Source organism: Lepisosteus oculatus, chromosome 3 (assembly GCF_040954835.1).
Source record: "Lepisosteus oculatus isolate fLepOcu1 chromosome 3, fLepOcu1.hap2, whole genome shotgun sequence".
In the NCBI taxonomy this organism is placed as follows: Eukaryota; Metazoa; Chordata; class Actinopteri; order Semionotiformes; family Lepisosteidae; genus Lepisosteus; species Lepisosteus oculatus.
In genome coordinates, this window is record NC_090698.1 from 70,007,526 (window position 1) to 70,026,842 (window position 19,317).

At 43.4% G+C, this 19,317-nt stretch overlaps 1 protein-coding gene across 1 annotated transcript in view; it reads left to right on the forward strand.

Annotated features, from left to right (window-relative positions):
* msh3 (mutS homolog 3 (E. coli)) overlaps positions 1 to 19,317 on the forward strand; it is a 112,713-nt gene that overhangs the window by 43,260 nt on the left and 50,136 nt on the right. Inside the window, exons 14-20 of the mRNA XM_015363066.2 lie at positions 1,311 to 1,498; positions 2,208 to 2,376; positions 5,767 to 5,831; positions 7,043 to 7,159; positions 8,723 to 8,830; positions 9,420 to 9,534; positions 17,925 to 18,082. Of these exons, the coding sequence (XP_015218552.2) occupies positions 1,311 to 1,498; positions 2,208 to 2,376; positions 5,767 to 5,831; positions 7,043 to 7,159; positions 8,723 to 8,830; positions 9,420 to 9,534; positions 17,925 to 18,082 (920 nt within the window). The remainder of the gene's footprint in view (positions 1 to 1,310; positions 1,499 to 2,207; positions 2,377 to 5,766; positions 5,832 to 7,042; positions 7,160 to 8,722; positions 8,831 to 9,419; positions 9,535 to 17,924; positions 18,083 to 19,317) is intronic.

Genomic DNA, 19,317 nt, shown 5'->3' on the forward strand with positions numbered 1-19,317 from the left:
TCTGTAAAAAAAGAGCATCCCGCACATGTAGCCTTTTTGGTTGCTTGTGCCGATTCATCTGTGGATCTTATCTAGCCATTTACTGAAGAAAAGTATTGACTTCTAAAATACAGTATAGCTAGGTGTCTTGTTCCAGTCTCCCACAAGTCTTTGTGTTGTACACTTTATAGGTACTTCCATTTGAATTTTAGTCCTGGCAAAATAGTTTTTACTGTTTGATTTTCAGAGTCTGATTAAATGATCATGCACCGATGATGCATATCAGTCTAGAATCTGCAAAAATGGGGCAATAGATTTCTGCAGAAACACATCGTGAACACTTTTGTCTTTTGTTGAGTTCTGTCTTTGGTCAGATGCTCTTTTTCTCTGTAGAGTTTCATGTAGCGAAATGAGGCTGGTAATCACAGTGATACAGATCCACGTTACCTGGTAGGAGGCCTTATTCTGACTGATGCTTGTGCATGTTCTTGTTCTGTACTGGCTGGTGTGAAGGAAGCAGGGGAAATGGAATTAGGAAATGATTCCTTTGATGTTGGCTTTCCTGCATTAAAACGTTTTTTACTCATGATGTTGTCTCAAAATGGAAGGAAAGGTTTTCAGATCAGGCTCGTTTGGTTAGATCCCAGGTATCGGCTTTAACAACAAGGCTGGGTGTCTTGTTCTGCATTCCCACAATCTTTTATAAGCGCAATCAATAGGTCACAAATGCAAAGACACAGTTGGCCGTAATATTATAATTAGACTGTAGAGTGGCAAACTGAATCTTTTTTTTCCCCGACTGAATGGCAAAGATTCTGCCGTCTTCTGTCTGCTATACAGAGCAGTCCAGTCCAGTTTGTTATATGGACGACTGTTAAACCAACAATTTCTAAAGGCCTGCAACAGTGTAACTACGATCAACGAATCGAGTCCTTTTCTCTATGAAGTAATCATTTGGCACAGAAATCATTTTTTTTTTCTCAGAGCCATGTTCTCTTATTTGAAAAGATTAATTTATCAGTGTGTTAAAGAAGTGTTTTTAATCTATAAATAACAGGTGATGCTAGTGACCCATGGTACCAGCTGGACTGAGGAGCTCCAGGACCAGGGTTACTTTAGAGAGCCCAGGTCTGGATTTCAGCGACCATCAATTTCCATTTATTTTGTTTTTTTCAGAGGTTGTTGAAAGTGATTTTTTCAAAGCCCTTCGCAAAGTGAAGACTTTTTTTGTGGGGTTCAACAGCCTTGTACCCCAGTGGCTCGGGGGGGGGGGGGGGGAGTGTGATGGGATTCTCTGTCCTCTCAGTGTGCCCTCTGCTCTTGTGCTGCAGTGCTCCACACAAGAGTTCTTCCTCATCACCAGCACGCTGTCTCGTCTGGAGGCGGAGCTCCAAGCTGTACTGCCTGCTGTCCAATCACAGCTGAGCTCCAGCCTCCTGAAGGACCTCCTCCTGACCATGCCCCAGCTGCTGTCCCCAGCACAGCACTTCCTCAAGGTCCTCAACGAGAAGGCAGCCAAGTGAGTTCCCATCATGCTTCTTGGCTATACATCTAAGTGGATGGGTTGTCGGACCTTAAGTTTATTCCTCATTTAAGTCAAAAAAGAAGTTTCCTGTGGGCGATGTATTACTACCACCTCCGTAACTATGAGAAAAGATCTATAAGTCTTTATGCTCTAACTAGAATATGTGAAAATAGACATTTTGTTAGTCTCTTGAGAGGTACTATTCAATGCTATTAGAAAACGAATTGGTAAAACCCAAAGTAATTATTCTGAAATTCTGAAAACCATAGTATTTTAAGTCCCTTGGAAATAAACCTTGGAATAATTTGAAAGTAATGTGGTACAGATGTCAAGGTGAGAGTATCATGTTTGGAAAGACGCTTCTTTATATTTTGACTTTTTATGATGTATTAAACGGTTGTATAATATACTGAACGGATTGTACCATCCACCATGGACTGGACTGCCTGCCATTACGTAGCTGGGCCAGGGCAGCTGCTCTCTTCTTTCCTAGTGCCCCCTGACAGAAATCGGGGAGCAGGGATTGGGGAGCCCAGCACGCGTGTTGTGGTCTGATTCTGGCATCGCCACCTCCTGTAGTGTCACAGGCCTAGCCCCATCTCGATGTCACCCTGGCATGCAGCAGCTTGCCCCCAGATGTTAATAGCGCAAGCTTTGTCCTCGTCTCTGAGGTCTCAGGGGACTGTGTGTGCGTTGTCTCCAGGACAGGGGATAAGACCCAGCTCTTTACAGACCTGACAGACTTCCCTGTCATCAAGAGGAGGAAGGAGGAGATTCAGGGGGTCATCTCGGAAATTCTGGAGCACCGGAAGGACGTCCGCCTCATTCTGAAGAACCCGTGCTTAGACTACGTGACTGTGTCTGGCCAGGAGGTAAGGATACTCTGAGCAAATGTGCTCCTCAGCTCTGACCATGCCTCCAGGATCAGATAGCTGTGTGCACATTTCAACATACTTCCACATAATAAAGTGAGAACAGATGTTATAAGGGAGGGATCAGGGATTGTCCTGAAAAAGACTGCACTGAGGTAAGGGACGTGGTTAGGGGTGGAAGGTCTGAGCTGCAGTCATTATCATTTTGAACTGAGGTCATAGATCGATAGAGGAGTTTATTGGCCATATGTACATTGAGATTCTTACTGGCACTGTTCTCTCAGGACATGCACGGTACAACAGATAACACCATGTAATGTAATGTAACACCTCCTCCTGGAAGAGGTGTTAGTGGGGCCAGCAGGGGGTGCTCACCCCGTGGTCCATGTGGGTCCTAATGCCCCAGTATAGTGATGGGGACACTATACTGTAAATAGGCGCTGTCCTTCGGATGAGATGTAAAACCGAGGTCCTGACTCTCAGTGGTCATTAAAAATCCCAGGGCGTTTCTCGAACAGAGTAGGGGTGTAACCCCGGCGTCCTGGCCAAATTTCCCATTGGCCCCTACCAATCATGGCCTCCTAATAATCCCCATCTATGAATTGGCTTTATTACTCTGCTCTCCTCCCCACTGAGAGCTGATGTGTGGGGAGCGTTCTGGCGCACTATGGCTGCCATCGCATCATCCAGGTGGGGCTGCACACTGGCGGTGGTGGAGGGGAGTCCCCATTACCTGTAAAGCGCTTTGAGTGGAGTGTCCAGAAAAGCGCTATATAAGTGTAAGCAATTATTATTATTATTATTATTATTATTATTATTATTATTATTAATGTAGACAGTACATTCCAACCAATAAACATATATAGTGACAGCACATACATATATAAAACAGAGCAATAAATACAAGCAGAACGATAAATACAGTACGTGGCAGACAAAGAGAATAAGGGAACTACAGTGTCCTAGTGAGAAGTACTGCCTGAACGTTCACATAAGAAAACACAGGCCGTTATTCAGTCTTTACGGGTTTATGTATCTGTAGGTTTTCCTGAGGTAAATCGTTTTTATTGAACTTCCTTGTTACTTGTTAAAAAATTTAGTTAATGGTGCACTTCGCATGGTGCTCGTATCTCGGGTGACGTTTTGAGCATTTCAAAGCTTTTGGGCAAATTAACTGATTAATTGAATAATTAACAAAAGTCAGATTGGTAACATAGATAAATGCTTCATTACTGGACAATTATGTATTACAAACAAAGAGAAATTTGCCACCCCTAACTAAGTTATTACTGAGAAGAGAGAGTTTGCTAACGCTTACTGTGTTGGTTCTGGAGGAAAAAGAATCATATTTCAGAATATGTATGCAGACCCTGACCTGCCCTTCTGTTTGTTGTGTCAATGTGCTCCTCAGTCGTGTCCCTGGAGAAACCTTGGAGTTTGCGTTAATAATCTAGTAGCCGGACTGATGTCTCCCTTTCAACACACTGCTGTCTGTGCTCAGGCCATGGCCTTCTTCTGACAGGGGTTTCTGTTTTGTATCTCCCAAGTACCCACAAACACAACGGCCTCCGTCACAGCTGATCTCCCTGAGGGGCATGTGCCCTGAGAGCCGAGGTGTTCTCACTGTTGGGTTCGATTGATCTATCAGTATTGTAGTGAAACTCCGAGGTTCTTAAGTTGAATATAAAACGCAATAATTGTGAATTGCACTGGCGATTCCAATTCTTGCTTGTGGTGAATGTTGCCGTGATAGTATTCAGAAGGAAGGGCTGTACACCCTCACCCTTTTTGATGTCATTTGCATTTGAACACATGAATTAAAATAAGAATAATCATCAGCGATGAGTACCAATGTTTCACGTACCGACTTTATCTGCTACTGCAGATAGTCTGCCTACTATACACACTGCTGTTTTCTTTTAGGAAATGGGGCCCTTTCATCATGAGACATTGTCAGACAAGGGTTTCTTTAATAAGCACTCAATGAGGGTTGCTGCTCTGTGACTCTCAGAAAAGTGCAAGGAATGAGACCTTGCAAATCGTTATTGGTTGTTAATGGTTCCATGATAATGATTGCAAGTTTTCCAGCCACCCGTCCGTTCATAATGAGAAAGTAGCTTGTTCTGGGTTAGAGTCACAGCACCTGTCCATGAAGCACAGAGCAGACTACCCAGATTTATACCAGTCTATTGCATGGTGGACACATACACATGGTGTAGAGACGCCTCTTAACCCGCTCACCGTGCTTTTTGATGGTGGGAGTAAACTGGGGAGCCCAGAGAAAAACCATGTGAACTGGATGTGCACACTTCACACAAATGACGACACCCCCATCTGGAATCGAACCCAGGACACAGGAGCTGCGAGGCAGCAGACCTAACCTCTACACCACTGTACTGCATGATTACTGGTGTTGTTCAGGGAAATAAGAGGATGGGGGGTGAAATGAAAAGAAGGCGTTTACTCCTGTTGCTGCTCTGCTTCTTGCAGAATCTACGCCCGAAAGCTCGTGGAGTCCTTAACCGAAGAGTGTAACAGCAGCAGCACCTGTGGGCTGGCTGGCCTTGGGCACACTCAGTGCTCTGCAGTAAAGAAGGACTTTCTCCGGCTGCTGCTGTTACTGTCTGTCAAGCCTGTTTAAAACAGTGGCATGCATGTAGTGCGAAACCCATAGTCATTGTATTTGCTTTTATGTTTAATCTGGTTAGGTCCTAATTGTGCACCAGAGATACTTTGTTTCTTGAAAGATGGTACAAGTATGGAATTAATGCAGCGATGAGGAGATTTTAATTACATTTTAATAATGTTACTTTTCTAATGAGTCTGATGATTTTCTTTGTGCACAGGAACTGAAATAATAAATAATGTGTGGAAATGAGCACAGTGTTTGTCTAAGGTGTGACAAAAGTGTCATTGCTGTTTAAGGCTTTCAGCAGACTGAGTTTACATGGGTTATACTTGGGCATCTGCATGATTATTTCTGTTTCAAACTTGAAGGCAAGAAGTATTTCTTTTTTTAAAACATTTTTTTTTTAAGTGAGGTTTACGGTTTATTCTGCTTCGGCAAAATGCATTCTAAATTAATGGCGTTCCCTTTCCTGTTTGTGACATAAAGCACTAATCATTGCTGTGAATTTATACAATATGACTTAAGTGAAATCTCAACAATTAAAGTGCTGCAGTATATAATTTGTTTCCTATGGTTAGTAGCAAACTTATCCAAGGATCTCATCCAGATATTTCTTGAAAGAAGCCAGGGTGTCAGCTTCAACAGCAGAGCTGGTTCGCGCTCTCCAGATCCCCATAACTCTTTCCCCGAAGTAATGCCTCAGAATTAAATTCTAGAATTTAAAGTTTTGTCATTTTGATTCAGAACCTTTTGTGTTGCAGTTTCTCATTGAAGTGAAGAACGCCATGGTTTCCAGCGTGCCCTCTGACTGGGTGAAAATCAGCAGGTGGGTACCGTGAAAGTCATCAAGGAGCCCAGATCCGTCCCTCCATTTCAGAGCCTGGCAGCCGGCTGGCCTGGCCTGCGTGGCTCCCAGGACTGCCTTATCTCCGTGTGTCCGGGCTCTGAAAGCTGTTGGCATCCCTGCGACTCAGGTGGAGGAGTAGAGTAGTTTATTGGAATTCTTAATCGCGCTGATCTCTCGGGACATCCACAGTACAACAGACAGAACCACACAACGTGGATGACAGGAACAATAAATATGTAGTAGTGAGACCCCCCCCCAAAAAAAGGTAGACTATGTAAAAGGGGCGTAGTGCAGATGTGTATTAAGGCACTGCAGTCAGCTGTTGAGGATGCGCACTGTAGTGGGATAGAAGCTGTTCTTGAGTCTGGTGGTCCTTGTGGCCAGGCTGGTTGGGATCCTGAATGACGGATTGAGCTTTATTGCGACAGCGGATGGTGTGGGTCTCACCGATTGATGGTAAATCACAACCTATAATCCTCTGTGCCGTTGCCACAAGCCTTTGTAGTGCATCTCTGTCATGCATGGTAGTACTGCTGTACCACACAGTGAGGCCACTTTCTGTGGTGCTGCGGTGAAAGCCCATCATTAGGAAATGGGAAGAATATGGAACCACCTAGACTCTTCCTAAAGCAGACTGTCCTCCCAAACTGAGCAGCTGGGTCAGAGAGCCCAAAGACTACCCTGACAGAACTACAGGACAACAATCTCTGGCGTGAATCAACCACGCCTCCTGACCCGTATAGCATCATCCCACCATCGCCTTTCAGCGGCGGGGCCTGGGGCGCTTGTCAGGATAGGGGGAGCAATGAATGGAGCCAAATGAAGGCAGAGCTGTGAGCTGAACCTGCTTCAGTCAGCTGAAGAATGGGACAAAGGTTCACTTTCCAACAGGACAGCGACCCCAAGCATACAGTATAGCCAAAGCAACAGTGCCTAAAGTGTCTCGATGAACTGCCCAAGTATTTGAATAAGTTGGCGAAGTGTGTTTCTGTGTCAGTCATCAGGAGAAGGAGTGGTATGTCTACAATATTGGAACTTTATTATTTTTTTTCCCTCGTCTCCTTTTACCACAAGGACAGCCGAGCACATGATGAAAGGAGCCAGTGAGTGTTGTGGCAACAGACATAACTGATTGCTTAGTAACCCCTCTCTCTCTCTCTCTTTCTCTCTCTGCTCTCTGTTCTCTGTAGCACAAAGGCGGTAGGACGGTTCCACTCTCCTTTCATTGTGGAGAAGTACCGCTGCCTCAGTCAGCTCCGAGAGCAGCTCGTCATCGACTGCGGCCAAGAGTGGACCAAATTCCTCCAGTACGTCTCGGCATCGGGGCAGCTGCTGGAGGCCGGGGATTTAACAGACGCCTGGTGCTATTACATGGAAATGAGGGGGCAATTAATGCAGTAATCTGTAAAGCAGGGATCCTGTTAATCTGAGGAGCTCTGTGGTTACTTGGCACCTAGGGGTTTCACCCAGCATCTCAAAATCATCTGGTTTTACAGCATTGTATAGCCCTCTCGGCACTTTCCCCATATCAGCCACTTCAGCACACTTCTGTGTTTGCATCTTGACCTCACAGTTTATGACTAAGTTAACTAAGTATTACTTCTTATTAGTCTCTAAGAGTATTACTTCTTTTAAGTCTGTGAATTATTACGGGCAGAAGGTCTCACAGGTTACGTTGTGTGTGTGTGGTGGAGAGGTGTGTTATACTATGGTCAATGAGGGAGATTTATTTCTGAATGAGTTTAATTTACGTGGCTTTGACAAGCCCATTGTTGTATTAAAGACTGCGCAGAATTGTTTTAATCTGCAGGATTGCCCTTGTGGAATAAATGTAAAAAGTATATGGTAATGCATCTTGAATATGAATGTACTATGAGTATATGCATTATTACGACTCAGAGGGAGAGGGGGTTTGCTGGTACTGGCTGAGTTTGTACGTCTCTGTAGGAATGTGGTCTCCAGACCAAGACTGGAGACTGACAGAGAGTGTGCTCACAGAGTTCATTGTTTAAATAGGCCTTGGTGAGGCACTAAGGTCAGAGGGCAAACCCCTGCCTATAGAATCATTTCTTGATGTTATGATTATCTTTTTTTCCACTTAGATGTTTAACACACAGTGATGTAATAGGGGGAAAATACACCCAATGGCCAAAATATTGGACACCCCTGTTTACTGATGTCCTGGGTCTCTGCTGGTTAGTAAAGGCAGCTTGAACAGGGTGTCAGTAGTTCAAGTAGGGAGCTGCTTCAGCATGCGATAGCTGCAAAGGTTTAAAGTCAAAGTTTATTCCCTGCTGAAAAGAGAAGAAAAAAAACAGTGTTTCGGCTCTGGAGCCTTCTTCGGCTGTGAGAAAGGCCAGAGATCCTCTCTCTTTCTCACACCTGAAGAAGGCCCCGCAGCTGAAACGTTGCATTTCTTGTCTTCTCCTGTCAGCATGGAATAAACTTTTTCTCGAACAGGGTGTATTTCACATGGTTCAGATGCACTTGCGGCCCAGTTCAAACCCATTCTTCCAGTCTGGCTGTGTGTGGGTGGCGGTGATTGAACTCCACTGGCTCTGGCAATTTCAGTGTGATCGACAGCCGGCAGATCCTTGTCCGCACCTGGGAGTCTAGTCTAGGCTTCATTTGACTTGCGTTTCCTAACATTTATGTTTAATGGGCATGTTAAGTACTGACAGAAAAAAAACTGAAGATTTAAATGTGTGAAATTTGCTGTATATTAGGTAACTGGATATATTAGGTAAATGTGGCTTTTTTCAGTCAATGACAGCCATTTTTTCAAATGTATTGTTCTTTCTCTATTGTGTGAACATTATAAATGCATTCATATTCCCGGATTTATTTAATTGTTCATTTTTTCCCCACAGTCAGTTCGGAGAACACTATCACATTATCAGGAAAGGAGTCTGTCACCTAGCAACCGTTGATTGCATCTTCTCATTGGCAGAAGTTGCTAAGCAAGGCAATTACTGCAGGTAATTGATGTAATCTTTGTTCTGTCTTTGCCAGGTGGCTGATAGCTTTGTTAGGGGTACCCTGTTAAACTCCCAACTAGATCACAGGTATGCTCAAGGGACTGAGGAGCACACGGATCCCCACACAGATGAGCAGACTGCAGTGGTGGGGGAAAATGCTTACAGTGTTAAGACCTGTTAATATCTGAGTAACATCTTGCTGATTTCATGATTACCAACACAGCTGAACTCGCAAGCTGCAGGAGTTATGTGAGCAGCGAGTCAGCGCGGTGTTTGCTACAACACCTCCTTGTAGATGTCTCGCGTCACATTTGTGTTCTATTATAATAGAGTTTTACTTAAGGAAAAACTCAATTATTTCCTATGAACAAAGCTAAAGGTACAAACACTCCCTGCTGTTGAGGTATTGTCACACCTCATTGAGCTAGTCAGGATGAATGGCTGCTCTTGTTTGCGAATGTTGTGTACCCTTTCCAGTAAGGAGACCGTGCCTCAGCACGAGTGAAATACGTGCCGCACCTCGGCAGCCCCTTCCTGAAGGGATGGGCTGTGGTAGTGATGCTGCCGTTTGTCTCTGCGACCTGCGCAGGCCGCTGGTGCTGGGGGACGAGCAGCAGATCGTGATAAAGGAGGGCAGACACCCAGCGATTGACCTGCTGATGGGGGAGCAGGACCAGTACGTGCCCAACAACACCGAGCTACAGGTGAGCCCTCGCAGAAGCAGGCCGCGTCGCGCAGCAGGCACCTTCTCCGAAGTGGGGGGGTCTTCACAGACATGTTTTACATTCTAGAAGCAGCTTTGCTTGAGTTCTGCAAGTGCTCTTAGCGGATGCGTGTGTAGTGTGGAGTGGGGGGGTTGCGTGAACTTGCCCTCTGCAAAGGAGAGTGAAAAGAAGAGAAAATGCTTCAGGAATGTGTGGGGGGGGGAATACAGGTTTCTGCCTTCCACACTGATATTGGCCCTAATCTCCCGGATTCCCATTTCTTCCGAATCCCTTTCCCATCACACCCTACCCAGTCTCAGCCCTCCCCGTCTCATGTTCTCTTGCTTGTGTTACCCTCTTTGCCTGTTCCTGCTCTGTCCCTCACCTCCCCACACACCTGAAATGTTGATTTTTTTTTCCCCAGTATGCAGTCTTGGCCCCTACGTGTTCATACACATGTATGGCATGTGACATATATTTACCCTGAGCAAGATCATCCTCTTGTTTCTTTTTTGTGTTTTGTTTATAACAGGAGGATCATTAAGGTGAGCCTAAGGAACAAAGATGAGGTGTGAAATTAATATGGTTTCTCCGAAGACTAGAGGTTTTAGGATTATTACTGCTGTGATTGTCATTATTAACTGCAGCTTTATACAATTAGCAACATCACATTGGATACAGCAGTTAAATCAATGAGGTGTGAAGGCGGAATAGCAGACATATAGTAGGAGTGGAAATGGAATAGAAAATTCTTGAAAGGTGCTCTTCCCGTGTGGGAAGCAGGTCGTGAGTGGAGATGACGAGGGGTGGGTATAAAGACGGAGACGAGGGCTGGACCTGATGGGCAGGGGGGTGCAGAGTAAGGGAGAGTTGGGTATAGAAGATGCTGCTCTGGAATCAGGGCAGGGAAGAGCAACCAGATGAATGGCAGGGCTGAAGGGAACGTCCTACAGTGACAGGCTGAAGGAGCTGAACAGAGAAAACCAAGAGGAGACGCGGGTCTTCGGACTCCCGATAAGCACCGATAGTCAACCTAGTGTAACACAAACCAGTAGACATGAGCGGATTTTAAATATAAGTGATTTTAAAACCCAGAACAGGAGGCACGACTTTGCCAAAAGGGTTGTGGGAATACAGAAGCCGCCCAGCCCAGGTTGACGAAACCGATGTCCTGGTTTCTTTCCATATGGCTGGATGAGATTCTTAGACCAATTAAGTACCGAATGAGCCAGACAAGCTGAATGGGCACTTCCAGTTTGTAGCCTACTCTTTTGCTCATATGAGGTAGGAAAGTCTTGAGCTGTATGGGAGTGGCAGTATGGAATGGTATAGTAGAGTTCTGGACTTCTGACCAGAGGGGTGGTAATTCTAATCCCAATGTGGAACACTGCTTCCTAATGCCTGTACCTTGTCCATGGTGATTGCGTACCACTTTTAATGATATCTGTGATGCACACAGTTCACAATGTGTTTGCACACACTTATCTGATAAGCTTGCAGGCAGTCAGCACTGAATTAACAATGATGAGTGATGATTCTCCATGGAATTGGACCAACAGTGTGAATGCCTCACTGGTTGAAAATGAATCCGTTTCCTTTTGCATTTAGGATGCTGTTGTTGAGTATCGCCTTCACAAACACTAAAAGCAGGATCCAGTTCCCTGAATTCACACCTGGGCTCGGCACAAGAGCCGAGAAGGGAAGATTAAGCATATAAACAGCATACGGATGGTCTGGAACATGAGGTATTTCCTGCTTAGAGGACAAAATTAGATGGTGATATACTAGTGTAATTGTGGTACAGGGTACCCTGAGAATATGCAGCTGGAAAAAATAATTTAGATGAAGATTTGCTGCAAATTAATTAAAAATATATCTGTTGCTTTTCTTTTCATAGAAATCACGAATTTGATTCTTTATGCAGTAGTTTTTCCACAGTGCAGGTTCCAGGTGGCTCTCTTTTTGCCCATCAGGGAGAACAGTACATTTCTGCATGTGTTCCTTTATTCGATGAATTGAAAGTGAACAAGCAAGTCTTTAATACTGACATGTTGCTTAAGTCATGTCATGAAACAGTTAACACAAACATGATCTAGAGAATGTGATAAATTGCAGTCATTCCATTCAGAATTATAATTCTGCTATTATACGGCTAAGAAGGTTTTATTTACATGCTGTCAGGCAGTTATTAGATTTATATAACTCTAACCTCTTGCACTCAGATATTATGCAATGTGTAGGACTGGATGTATTTTACTGTTCGTCAAAGGAAAGTGGAATAGCTTCTGGCTAAGGCATGTAGCAGGTCCTAAATCTCTCCATATAAACAGAAATAAACATCCATGTAGGACAGGGGAAAAAAATAATAATAATCACAAACCAGGTGTACATAAACAGACGTTTACATTTGCTTTAGTTTGTCAGTAGTCTTGTTTATTTGTGCCAGCAGTCATATCACCCTGCAACTCACATCTGGCAGCCCACTGAAGCTCAGCAGGGGTGAGCCTGGTCAGTACCTGGATGGGAGAGCTGGCGGACACATTTGAGTATAAATATGTCCCGAGTAATGTATTTATGAATAACTCCCTGATTGACAAGCTTGCAAGGCACTGCTATAAATTTTAGTTTTTAAACGCATTTCCAGTGATCTCACGGACTTATCTCAACAGACCTGGAATCGGAAATGTTTAAAGCAACCAACCCAACTGCTTTGTCTGTAAACATTATCTGAAATCTAATGATTTTCTTTCAAACAGTAAAACAAAATGCTGCCACAATTCCAATTATAGTTAAAATATGATAGAAAATACTTTTTCTCCAGCAAAACGGGGCTGTATTTGTCATACTGTACAATGGGCACCCATTTTAAATCCTGACCTCATGATAAAGTTCTAGTGTACTTCAGGGCAGTCTTAACCCAGTGAATAATGCTTATGGTTACACTGCCATTTATATACATTTATATATGGTAGGTTTTAATCAAAGCTTCCCCGAGTTTACTAAACCTTTACCAAAGGCAGAATTTACGACTCAGCACTTCACAGAATTATATAACACTTAACAGTATTGTACAACCACAGCATCTTCCTGTGTAGTCCAAGTCTTATTTTGTATGCCTGATTTAGTTTCACGCAGTTCAGTACTTTCTGCTTCACTTGTTCAGAAGTTTCCCTCTATTGTTAGACAGACAGCTCTTTTTTGAGGTGTCAGTTTGTGCCGTTTATGCTGTTCGTTTGGCAGTAAACTGTTCAGGGAAGAGGATTGCCTCTGTGTTCTGACGAGCAGAAGTTAGTTTTTCCATAATCACTATACGGGCTCAGGTGAGCAGTCCTGCAATTTCCAGCTCATTAATTTGTTTTTTTAATCATGACCCACATTTTCTTTTTGTTTTTGCAGACAGTCAAGCAGCAATAAGAAGTGAAGTGGGGTTAAGCTAATTGTGAATAATGGCTGTAATCAAATTCAGCCCTGGAGCTAAACTGAGTGTTTATCACTGCTGTTTATGTAGCCAAGACATGACAACACTTGTAAACAATATACCACGTGCGGGGGTTCTCTTTGAGAATCTTTCTGTTGGAATTGATTGCAGGTAAAGGCAAGAAGACAACAGAGGAGAGTAAAGGTACTTTTCAGTCATGGCCAATCTGCTTTTATTTTTCATTTTTGTTACCATTATTTGTGTAAAAAAAGGTTGCAGCAGGTAGAGACCCAGTGAAAGGATGATTATCACCTACGCTAGGTGAGTGCCCCAAAATGAGCTCATGCTCCTTGGCGTGGTACAGTATGTTGACCAGTGCTTCCATTACACTGCTGCTGTCCAGTCAGATACTTCACTGCAACTCAGAGGAACCGTTGTGATAAGACCTAGCTTGAGGGCTGTACATGACCAGGGAGTAGGCCAGCATCGTTCGTTCTCTGTGCAGTGCCTGCAGTCCCAAGGTCTGATTGCCAATAATGTTCTGTTTGCCCTCTTCCATCAATACTGTTCCACATGACAATGCATAAACTCGGTGCTAGTTGCTGTTACCAAGAAGACGGGAGAGAGAGGAGGATTGGAAATCCATTTTTTTTTTCTGTCCAAACTTTGAAGATGAAGCAAGAAGACAGAGGTGAATGATGCATTGTTGAAGAGAGGTTTCTGCTTCTCTCTGGTTCTGTGGCTGTGTGTTTTTTTGTGTGTCGGTGAAATATCTTCAAGATCTGTCCTGTGCTGTGCTGTGTTTTGCTGTAAATAACTTCATCAAAGGGAGGCACCCAATTCTTCTGTATCTCCTCTGTCTATGATCCATGCTGGGACTTGTGGATTGTTGGAGTCACTGGCAGTCGTCTTGATTTGAGCCGCTGCTCTCAGTGAAACCTGTTATTGACATTGACTGATCATGTTAGCCATGCAGGTGGCAATCTGGTTTCATTGATACAGCCAACAGTAGGTGCAAAGTTGGGTTTGGTGTCTCTTGCTTCCAAAAAGAGGACTGACAATAAAGGTGAAATGGACTTGTAGAATCATTGACATAAATAACTGTGGCATAGCATTCATGTCTCTCGGGGGGGGTGCTATCAGCGTGCAGGCTGCAGAGATTCACATAGAGGGTAATAACCAGGTGCAATGGTGGGGGAAAAATGTGAAAAAAAAACACATACACACCTCTTTTTATTTATTGAGGTGTCTTTAAAGTGAGCAGTTCCTAAAATTGCAGTTCCTTCTGCAAGGATTGGGGTGTCCTGATCATTTTAAAGTGAAATAAATAAATGCTGTTTTCATGTCAAACTGTAGTGATTCCTTTTGTATTTAAATAGGTGACATTCCAGTTCAAAACCAGATTTCATTCTTTTTTTGTCGAGGAGTGTAACCTGAGTGTCTCTGTAAAATAAAACGGATCGTGTTACTCTTTATCACAAAGACATAACAGGGACATTTTAAATTTAATTAATTACATAACTTTACCCTTTTGGAATCTTTTGCATTTTATTTTGGAAGGTTTCATCTTTGCCAAAGCAGTGCAATAACAACATTTCCTAACCTTTTGTGCTGTATGCCTATACACTGCTCTGATTTGTCTGTTTTGTGCTAGGGCAATCACTGTGGCATCATTTACAAATCTAAGCCGATTTGTATAGAATTCAGGACCTGGCTCAAAGGGCTTGTCCGCAAGGTCATGCGACGTTGAGCTGAGTGTGATATTGGCAGGGGAAGAGCTTTGTACGACCGATTTAAAAAAAATTGATAATAGCAATAACGAAAAGTGGACAGATGTCATGGACATAATAATGGGACTCTGCAAAACCAGCCTGTTTCTGTGAGATGAGCAAAGTAACAGACAGGCCTTTAATATAAAAATAATATGACTGATTTCACTAAGAGTTGCTTCATCTGCAGACGTGGGGGTAACAGGGAACAGCTTCATGCTCAAAGTTTGCACATTATTTTTATTATTGACTTACCATAATGAAGAACGGAATAATTGCTGCTTTCATGCCTTCCAGAGTACACTGCTAATCTTATTATATACTGTAGATGATGTGTTGAGTCTTCTGCTGTGTGATAATGATTTTTTACTTCATGAAGATAACCTGGTTGTAAAACTTCAGTGTCTATTGTGAGGATAGTTTTCAAAGCCAGCTATGTACCATCTGAGCCCAGGAGGAGTTTGGCAGGTGAAGAAAGAGGAGCAGTGAAAGCTATGTCTAAGAGATGCTAGAAGGAGATTAAGCACAGTGCTGCCTGTGCTCATTAACAAGTAGAAGACTTATTAAAGAGACACTCGTTTAAAATTAATTATGATCGGAGATGCCTATCACAATTTCTTCTTGTGGCCAATTAAAACAATTTTCACCTAGTGCGTTATCAAGAAGTTGCTCAGCGTTTTCAAATCTTTCCTGTGTGCAGTGTGTGCGCGCCCTGTTTCAGGAATCAAATCCCAACCTTTTCTTTTTCATGGTGTGTTTCATGTCTGTGTCATCAGCTCTTTGACATGTAACATGTACAGTAAAAGACATTTTTTGAATAATAAGTATAAAATTAAGTATAAATTATTCGGAAGCATGCAGGGATCACTTAATTAATGTTTAGGGTATTTCAATGAAATTACAATAGATAACAAGAACATTTGTAAGTGATAGTTACAGTTATAACAGTTATGTCTGTTAATTGTTTTTATTGTTACAGAGTTATAACTGTGAAAAGGAGGTGAAAAGTACCAGACAATGCCATGTAACAACATCCATCTGCTTTGCTAATTTCACCATTTGTTTTAACTTGGGAACGATCTTCTGAATTGTGCTTAGTGTAGGTATACAGTTTGTGCATTATGGTTTTTTCTCTGATCATTTGATTTCAAATCTGCGGACAAGCAGCACACTGCTGGGATTTCAGTGGAAAAGCACATAAACTGACCCACTTTGGTATATCGAGAGCCACAGTGGCCTCCAGTTGTACCTTGTTTGAAGGTGCTGCTGCCTTTTTCTTTGTCTTTGGAGCAGCTCTCTGCCATTGCAGCTCTCTTTCTGTACTGTGCAATACACAGACTTGTGCATTTCAAAGATGAGAACAGGTGCAGTTTCTTTAGGGTTGTGGGAGCGTGGAACAAGCTACCCAACTGTGTTGTGTGCTGTAAAACCCCGGTCATGTGGCTGAAGCAGCAATGACATAATCCAGTCTGGCCTCTGTGGAATTATTTGGAGTGCTGTATTGTTAAAATCCTTATCATGCACAACCTCTTGTTTTGATCCGTGGCGTAAAATGTTAAACGATAAAAATGATAACCAGGAGATCATCTTCCTTTGCCAGACCTTTTAGTGTCTTGAGGCAAGTGAGACAGTTTATGTCAGGGCTGCGTTGTGGGGAAACATTGACACCCTTTCTTGTGTCAAATCGCTTCCTGTGTTGATTGAAACTCGAAGGGGAGCATAGTTTGTTCGTGCTGCGCTGTTCCTGCAGTGTCACTCCATTTAGCAGAATTCTGGCTACGTTAATCTTCCCTTAGCAGGCTTTGCTGAAGAATCCTGGAGATTGCTAAGTGCTCAAGGCAGAGCTTTTTCCAGAACTCTTCAGCTGAAGGCTCTTTTGTACAGTCCGCCCACGCTGATTGGAAATAGCGTCACATCTACCTGAAAAGACGTTAGCAGCCGGGGGGCAGGCATACCCAGCCATGCAGTTCAGAGCTCTCTTGTAGTTATCCTTGTGGAAACACTGATGTGAGCATTAAGAGTCTGGATGAAATGGTCCCCTTTTCTCCCCCTTTTCATATTTTCTCTTCTGTTGCCTTTCTGTCCCAAGGGAGCAGGGGCACGTCTGAGCTCTGGTGTTAGCAGTCCTGATAAAATGAGAAGAGGGATCAGTCTGAGCAGTCAGACACCTGTCCCCCTACAGTACCTGCTTTTCGTCTTCTCCGCCTGCACACCTGTTGAGCCTTTTTTGGGCACTCTCTAACCTTTTCTCCTAACTATGTTGGTACTCTGAGAGGGAGTCAGTCAAATTATTATGTTTTGTTTTACTACTGCAAAATGTTAGGCTGTGGTGACTCCGTCTCAAGTGCCCATTTCGCTCTTGATAATCTCTCTTCCACATCATGGGAAGAGACCCAGCCTCTGCAGTGATTCTGACAGCTGGGGGTAGCTAAGAGAATAACAGCACTGTTATACCCCAGAAATATCACAGGACTGTTCTGTTTTGTCACTGACTTTTGTCGTCTTCTCTCTAATTGATCACTGTAACGCCCTACTTGCTGGGGTATCTAAATCCACATTGAACAAGCTGCAATATGTCCAGAATTGGGCAGCCAGAATCTGACCAGGTCTAGTGCGAGTGATCACATTACTCCTATCCTGGAGTCCTTGCACCAGCTTCCAGTCAGGTTTCATATTGACTTCAATATTCTCATGCTCACCTACTGTACAAGTCTCTGCAGGGCTTGGTGTCTCAGTACCTGTCTGAGTTATTATCATCCTGATCCCCACCTCACAACCTTCATTCTTCCATCTCTGGTCTCCTGCACCCCAGAGCTCTGGAATTCGATCCCAAAGAATATCGGAGAGTCACCTACCTTTAAACTCCTTCAAATCTGGACTCAAAACCTTCTTCTTCAGGAGGACTTTTATTTAAGTGGTTCTGTGTCTGCCCCTTTGCTGTCCTGCTGTATTCCAAACTCTCATTGTAACTGTGTGATTTCTGTTGTCTCCTCTCCCTGTGCATTTTATTTCTGTTTCAGAAGCCACTTTCAAAGGTGCTCCATAAAATGAAGTTTTATTATTATTATTATTATTATTATTATTATTATTATTATTATTATTATTCAGAGAGGCGGATAGTGGAGCAGGAGCCCCAGGGGGTTGTGGTTGCTGTCGGGTCGCGGTGCTGTCTCGTTAGGCTGACTCCCAGTTCTGTCACGCAGGGCGACGGGAGGAGGGCCATGATCATCACCGGACCCAACATGGGCGGGAAGAGCTCCTACATCCGCCAGGTGGGCCTCATCACCATCATGGCCCAGGTGGGCTCCTTCGTCCCTGCCGAGGAAGCTGTCATCGGGGTGGTCGATGGCATTTTCACCAGGTACACAGCTCTCTCCCCCTTCCCCGCCTGCTGCTGCCAAGACAGGGGGTTATCTTTCCTCTTTACTGCACCGCCTTCTGGGTCGCAACTGTCCAGCGGGGCCTGACTTTACCCAGGGCCAGGTAAAGGTTTATTCATCCGGTCTCTTGGCTTTTCCCTTCAGCAGGGAATAAACCTTTACCTGTTCCTTCGCGTGCTGAGGCAGCTCCCTGTTCGGATTTCCTTCACGAAGCGGGGCGTGGCCCTGCACACCCCCCTGCCCATCTAAAGATCGTTCCTCCCCAGGTGTGGCGTTGCACGCAAACCCTTCTTTCTGCAAAAAAGAACAAGTTTGGAAGTTGCCCTTCTAAGAAGCGTGTTCGAAGCTTCGGCAAAGGCACACTTGAGCATGTTCAGAAGTGTGGCTGGTCATCATTTTCGGGGATTGTGAACCAATTCCCCAGATTACACGGTAATAAATAATGTAAAACTGAAATGAACTTAATTTCTCTTCACTAACTTTTTTTATTACTTATAGTGCACCAAAACTACCAATATGTATTAAAAACCTGAGTTTCCAGCATTTTCAGTTATACATTTCTGTTATTATATATAATGTTGGTATTATACTATGTTAATACTCTCTGTATTTCTATATATTGATATTTGTATTATATTATTATGTGTTATACATATTAAATCAAAGTTTGGATAAAAACAAGGGGTATTTTAATACTTTTTGCACAGAGGTTGCAAAGCTAAATACTACATTTGAAGTAGGAAGGTTTTTAGATTCAAATGGCCTTTTGTGAAAATGCGGATTAATTTGTCAAGAAGCATTGTGTGTGTCTGTTTAGCTTTCATGCTATGTTGATGCACTTATATACAGTGGGACTGAATCTCACTAGTTCGTCTTTGGACTCCAAAGTTTGGGAAAAGCAATTAATACTATAAAACCTTTATAAAATGAGCCTGTTTTCAGTGGCTCTTGCTTAATTGTTGTTTCTGCACTGCCCAGAGAGACTGTACATACTGTAGTGTGTGAACATACTTCTGACAGGAGGCAGAAACAGTGTGTGGAGTTGTGACCATGACAACGCTATAGAAACCAGGCCAGGTTGTGTAACCTATGAAGAAGAAAAAAACATACTGAATAAAATTATCTCGAAAAACGACTGAAATGTTCTTTTCCATGGCCACTATATAGCACCTTTTCATAGACTGAGCAGGAAAAGGGCAAAGATATTTTTATTGTT